Genomic DNA, 7,141 nt, shown 5'->3' with positions numbered 1-7,141 from the left:
GGAAATCAAATGGACATGGGGACACTATTCATTGGATTTTAAGAGAGAACTTAACTCCTAGTTTTATTATTTCCCCTTATTTTTCCTTTTCTTTAATAAGGTTGTAAAGTCCATTAGTTAGAATATTAGTGGGGTTTTAATTAGAATTTAGTAGGATTTATGTTTATGGAAACCTTTAAGGGAAGGGATCCCTATATTTTTATAAAAATGGGGATTGGTCGTGGGGTTCACATCACATCAAAATTTAACGATCTGAACGTCTATTATTCAAGTTGCACGTCATAGATCATCATTGTAAAATATTAGCCAAATCGGAAATGTTTAAGACATCTAATTAAGTTCAAATAAATTAAATATGCAAATAGTTTCAGATTTAATTAAATAGGCAAATAGTTTCGGATTGAACTAAATTTTATTTTGATCATTAAATAAGCAAATAGTTTCGGATTGAATTAAAATTTTGCAAGGATGATCTATGAATCGAGACTTAAAAAATAGATGGTTCAGATCATTGAAATTCGATGTGGAGTGGGCCCCACACCTAATCCCCATTTTTTGAAAAAATAGGAATCCCTTTGCATAAATGGCCTGTTATGTTTATTGTTGTGGGTTACAAAAGGAGATTAAAACTCCTTGTGAAAAGGAGGAAGCCACCAAAAATCATCATATTGGAGGAGAAGGCTGTGGCAAGAAAGAAAAGAGGAAGAACTTTTCTATTTTTTGGCTAGGGCTACGATGTAGCCTAATTATGAATATTTAATTGTCTTGTGGCATTGTTATTATCAAGTTTTTCTTTCTTATTGAGTATCTTTTGCTAATCATAATACGCTTGATTTTTATTTAGATGCTTGAATACCATCTCGGTTTCAATTAAGTTGATTTGATGTAAGTTAGAGTGAATGCCATACTTAACTTGGGTTTAGCTTCTTGCAATTGGTACTATAAACAACTATTTGTAGATGCCATACAATTAGGGTTTGTGTGATTTTTCAACGATTTCTATAGAGCTTAATGAGTTCTTACTTGTTTAAATGCATCTAGATGCCATAGAGGGTTAAAATGTAATGATACTTTTGATGCAACCATATGCCATGGCCATTGAATAGTTTAGGAAAAATCGATCATCAATATTGGGGAGCTACTCAAGCATAACATATTAAGGGAATTAAGTAGAATTGGTTACGGTGAATTTGGATGCCCTAGGTCTTCTTTTCTTATGTTTTCATTTTATTATTTACATGCATTTTATTTCAAGCTTTATTTTATTTCAGTTTAATTCAAAATCTCCTATCTTTTCGTTAAAGCTTCTCAATTGTAATTTGTTTCAATTTAGTTAGTAAGACTTTTCCTACTGAATACAATACTATCAAGGATGTCATTAGAGGCATAGGGAATTTAGTCTCAAGGTTCTGACAATTCATCAGGACTTTCTATGTCATTGTTACCAAACAAATTCCAATGATGGCTACTATGTACACTTATGGTTTTGGTTCCACTTATGAACAAGGAGGAACTTCTGGAACAAAATCTTTGTCTATGCCTACTGTTCAAGGTTTTGGGAATTCATCAATACCTTCTATATCATTGTTACATATCACAAATGAACTTTCAAGGTTTTCAACAATTGCCTATGCCTTATATGTCCAATACTCCATTAGCTTTTGATTCTCAAAATGGTTTTGGTTCCTATAATAACTTCAGATGAATCAATTTTATGTCCCTAAAAATTAAAAAAAAAAAAAAAAAAAGAAAAGAAAAAAAGAAAAGGGTTTTACTCTCAGAATGTATCTGGATATCAATTAGAAGGATATAAATACTATGCATCCTCTATAAATGAATGTACTAGCCTACTGATTATACTTGGATATTTCCTGTAATGAATAAAGCTGCAGTTTTTAGTATCTTTGTTCAATTTCTTGCTTTTGTTACAAATCATTTTTCTGCTCATGTTAAAATTTTGCTAAGTGATGGTGGTGAGCAGTACATTAGTTGTCAATTTCAACAATTTCTTAGGAAAAAAGGATGATTCATAAAAAAATTCATGGTCTTATACCCTAACGCAAAATGGCCTAGCTGAAGAAAGAATAGGTATATAGTGGAGATAGCCATTACTCTTCTTCAAAAAACCTATTTGCCATCAAATTTCTGGATTCATGAATGTGTCAGTACTACTTACCTCATATATAGGATGCCCACTTCTGTTTTACACATGCAATTACCTTTTGAGTTGATATATCATTCCCCACCTAGAATTGATCATTTGAGATTGTCTGGATGTGTTTGTTACCCATCTATGAAACCATATAGATGTAATAAACTTAAATAAAAAATAACTGAGTGCATTTTTCTAGGATATGTTGCACAATATAAGACCATCTCCAATGGTTGGGCTAAAAGCCAAATTTTTTAGCTCGAAAAATTTAGCTTTTAGCTCAGAACAGCTTTTTTGCTCCAACCGTTATGGCCTAAAATTTTAACCCGGGATTATTAAATAATGAATTTAGGGTATTTTTTTTCTTAAATTAAATTTAAAAAATATATATATGTAGACTATCGTAAATTAATTTTATGAACATTTTAATCTAAAAAATTTAAATTCCGATAAATATTGAAAAATCACTAAATTTTCAACAAAGTAAGCCTTTAACTTTCACTAATCTTTCAACATTGGGCTAACTTTCAATTCACCAACCGTTCAACACCAAATTTTCAATTCACAACTGTTGAACACCAAACTTTCAACTTTCATCAACCGTTCAACACCAAACTTTCAACTTTCACCAACCGTTCAACTTTCATCAATCATCCTCTATATAAACATATGTCCAATGTTTGTTGATCACACAACCTTTCAACCTTTAATCATCCTCTATATTCACCAATCTTTCAACTTTCAAAGAATTTTTGTTTCCTAAAAATTCTTAATATCTCATCAATGGATGATGACCAACCAACAAAACTTTGCAGTTTTCTTGGAACTTTGCAATGATTTTATCCCACAAAACTTTTTTATTTTGATTTGTGCCAACTACACCATCTTCGCTAATAGAAACCCATGCCACACATTAAGCAACATCTTTCTCATAGGTCCAATTACGACATCTAATATACTCTCTTGCCATGTTGAACGATTTGGAAATGGAAAGAAATGGTAGAAAGATAAATTGGAAGAATTGTAGGAGAAAATTGAGTTTTGTGTGGGTGATTGAACAAATACATAGGTATTTATAGAGTTTTTGGGTGAATTTTGAGTTAAATAATTTTTTTTTAATTATTTTAGCCGTTAGATTTAAATTTGGACCGTTATTTTTTTTTTTTTTACTGTTAGATTTGATTATATTCGATCTCAGCCGTTGGATTCAATAATATATAAATATAAAAACAAAAAAAAAATTGAATCTAGGTTGTTGGATGCAAGGCGAAATGTGGCTGACATGCCCACGTGGGTGGGTCTCTCGCGGTCGGAAGGCTCGAGCGTTAGGTGCGTTGGGGGTTGGGTTGGGCTGTATTTGGTGCCCAAGCGCTGAAAAGCAAACATTTCGGTGGGTCCCACATCCACTTTTGGGCTAAATTTTGGATGGAATCTTGCCTCACTTCCCCATTTACCTTTTAGCCCAAAGTTTCTCCTTAGGTTGGACTAAGTGTGGGAGGAAATTTAGCCCATAGCCCACCATTGGAGTGAGTCTAAAGGCTATTCACTCATAGACAATAACCTGCTTGTCTCTAGGCAGATAGTATTTGATGAAGGCAAATTTCTAAGTGTGGGCCCAACCATGCGGGCCAAGCTGCGAATAAACACTTCGCCTGGAATTGGGTCCTGAATGCTTGCTAGAGTGTGGGTCCAACCGTGAATGCACAATTGCCTGTGGACCTTGTCTAAGCCTAGAGAAAACGTTACCCGGAGGCTAGGCGAGAGTGCACAATACCAGAATGCTCAGTTCATGACTAAGTAACTGCTTGCTGGGACATTGCTGGAAAGAGACATCATCGCCTGCCTATGTCCTACTCCGTTCAGAAAAATACAGTTTCTTGACTTGGTGCTGGTTATTCTTCGAAAAAGAGTGAGGGAAAGAGATTCTCAAACGAGAAAAAGAATCAAATGATTTTATAACAGCGGTAAGGGCGACTTTTTTCTAAACCTCCTTTCCACAAGCACCCCCAACCCAAATTTTGGGCTTACGTAAAGTTGCTCTGGACTTGAATTCACAATTAGGGCCTTTAGACCATCTCCAAAGATGTCAAATACGTCTTGATATATACATATGATCATTTGATCACCACTCTGAAGAATACTTCTCTAAGACAAATAACCCGCCAAAATTTTCTTCCGGGTTTTAGTGTTGTTGGCTTTTTTTTTTTTTTTTTTTTTTTTTTTTTTCTGCACCCCACGAAAAGCAGTTAAACGCAAAAAATTGGACAGAGTAAATTGTCCTCTCCATTATAACCTAGAAAAGGAGACCCATATGCTGAATAACTGGAAAGAAAGCAAATTTAAATGGGCAGAAAAATCTCCAGGTTCAAGCCATTCACTAGTGTCCCCTGCCATTAGCATTTTCCCATCCCATGCTAGTAGCCTTTTTTTTTTAGTTTTTGCAATACTAGACACAGCATGAACAATCTCCGATTCTCAGAAGCTTGCTTAAATGGAGAAAGACAGTGAAAATCTCGTTTATCTATTCATGTGCGTCACTAAATAAGTAGATGTTGGTGATTGTAAAAACCCTTTGAATCTTCTTTTGTAACAATCACAAGTCAATCTCAGTGTTCCTCATTCTGTTAATCTTACTCAATGCCTCCTCCATTTGCTATTGATATCAATTCTTCTTATTGTAGTAATTAATAAGAATACTACTTGATTCCTTATGCAAAATTCACAGATTGACGTGTGTGCATATATCACTCACTAAAATCACGAAAGAAAATTTTCCGCAAACTTACCAAACTAGTGATTTGATAGGTCTCCAAGAAGAAATCAGTACTTAAGCGAGCGTAACTCTTAGCAATGTTCAACAACTAAATCACATCAGTTTTGTAAGGCATTAATACTTCAAATTAAACTAACGAAACTCGTATGGATGAACAAAATTATTCTCATTAACACCTCAAATTAAGTACAGCATTATTCCTAAACATTTCGATAAAGTTGAAAAACAAGATTATTATTCTCAATCCTATCTGCATTTTCACAAAAATGGCCACAATACAACAAGTTAATCTATATCATATGAAAAAGTGGACACTAGTCACAACAGAGAGACAGATATCCATGTATAACAACATTATTCTATGTTTTAAAACCAAACAAAGGAAGAGTTTAGAGCAACATTACATGATTAAGTCTCCTAATCAAACACCTCCATGGCCGCCGCCAAACGGTTCGATCCTGTCCTCGCCCAAACCCGCCATCAGGCCCGACAACCCGGAACTCACCTCCACCAGCACATGCGGATCATTGTAGTTCCTAACCGCCTGAACAATGCCGATCACCCGCTTATACGGATCCGAACAATTGAATACATCCGACCCGATAAACACTCCGTCGCAACCCAATTGCATCATCAGTGCTGCGTCGGCCGGCGTCACGATGCCACCGGCGGCGAATAGCACCACAGGCAGCCGACCCATTTGCTTGGATTGCGCAACCAGGTCGTACGGCGCTTGGATTGTCTTCGAAAACGCGAAGACTTCGTCGTCGTCCATGTTGTTGAGCAGCCTAATCTGACCCATTACGCATCTCACGTTTTTTACAGTCATGGAGACGTTGCCGGACCCGGATAGATCCCCTTGGATTCTGATGACTGCAGCGCCTTCTCTCACTCTCCGCAACGCGTCGCCGAGAGTTTGAGCTCCGCAGACGAAGGGGATCTCGAAATTGTGCTTGTTTATGAAATGCTCGTCGTCCGCCGTGGCCAGATACTCGCTCTCGTCGATATAGTCGACCCCAACGGATTCGAGGATCTGGGCCTCGACGAAATGCCCGATCCGTGATCGGGCCACGACGGGGATCGAAACGGTGCGTTTGATGTCCTTGATGAGAGAGGGGTCGGACATCCGTGAAATGCCTCGGGTGCGGGGCGGGTCGGAGACGATGACGGAGCAAGCGCCGGCTTCTTCGGCGAGCTTGGCTTGCTCGAGGGTGTTAACCTCGACAATGGCGCCGCCGCGGAGCATCTGGGCAAGGCCGACCTTCATCGAATATGGGTTCTGCTTGTTTTTGGCGTCGGTGATTGCGCTGCTGTTGTAGATTGTGACCGCGCCGTCCTCTGCCGCCATCGAGGTGTTTGTGAAAATGCCTGAACGAAACTAAATGCCGCGAGGAGATCGAAGACCTGGAGATTTGGTTGGATTTGAGAGGTGGGGATTGTGTATATTTAGAGAAAACTGGAGGGAAGATGAGGGGGATTGAGGAAGGAGGTGGTTCTTGAAGCTTCGTGTGGGTGGTGGAAGTTTCTGGTATGTTTGTGATTGACTGCTGACTCGCGTGTTTTGGTCGGTGGCGTAGGAAATGTAGAAACTTCGGTTCCATGTGCCAAGATTGATGGCATCTTTGCATGGTGTCCGTCTCTCCTTGTTCGGTTGTGTGCGATTCCCGTGCATTAACTAAAGTTTTGTTTGTCTCCCAAATAATGAAATCCCTTTTGTTCTTTTTGGCTCTGCCTCGTAACAATTTTTCACACGAATTGATTTACTAGGGATGGTGAGTTTTTATTTGCATTGCATAATTTGAGATTGTACATTTTTTGGGGTCATATTTTGCATAAACATGTTACTCTTACTACATATTTGTATCATTTTCCTATAGAGATGAGACCGACATATACTGGTAAGCCTACCTCTAATTAGAAAAATGATATAAATATGTGGTAAGTGTAGGATTGTTTGTATTGGATCATTATTGTTGCCTTTTTATAGGGGAGCACCATTTGGTTTGGTTCAATCAAGTTCTCTCAAAATCGAAAATCAAATTTGAAAATGGAACTAGTTTGGTTTGATTTAGTTCACTTTCATACTTAGTTTGTGTTTGGGTGTGAAATATTGGATTTGGGTCAAAGGTGGGAATTGGCACTAAGGTTTAATTCTCGGCCTAGTGGTAATCTTTATGTTCAAAATCCAGCCCTTAGTCATTCGGCTGAATCCTAAC

At 37.5% G+C, this 7,141-nt stretch overlaps 1 protein-coding gene across 1 annotated transcript; it reads right to left on the bottom strand.

Annotated features, from left to right (window-relative positions):
• Positions 1–5,076: 5,076 nt before the first annotated feature.
• Positions 5,077–6,346, bottom strand: LOC103944875 (pyridoxal 5'-phosphate synthase-like subunit PDX1.2). The gene has a single exon (XM_009355354.3). The coding sequence runs from the start codon at positions 6,271–6,273 to the stop codon at positions 5,347–5,349; it is 927 nt and encodes a 308-aa protein (XP_009353629.2). The 5' UTR covers positions 6,274–6,346; the 3' UTR covers positions 5,077–5,346.
• Positions 6,347–7,141: the final 795 nt, after the last annotated feature.

Source organism: the organism of the source record quoted next, unplaced genomic scaffold (assembly GCF_019419815.1).
Source record: "Pyrus x bretschneideri cultivar Hongxiangsu unplaced genomic scaffold, Pyrus_bretschneideri_v1 Contig26, whole genome shotgun sequence".
Lineage (NCBI taxonomy): Eukaryota > Viridiplantae > Streptophyta > Magnoliopsida > Rosales > Rosaceae > Pyrus > Pyrus x bretschneideri.
This window is presented reverse-complemented; position numbering and strand designations above follow the sequence as displayed.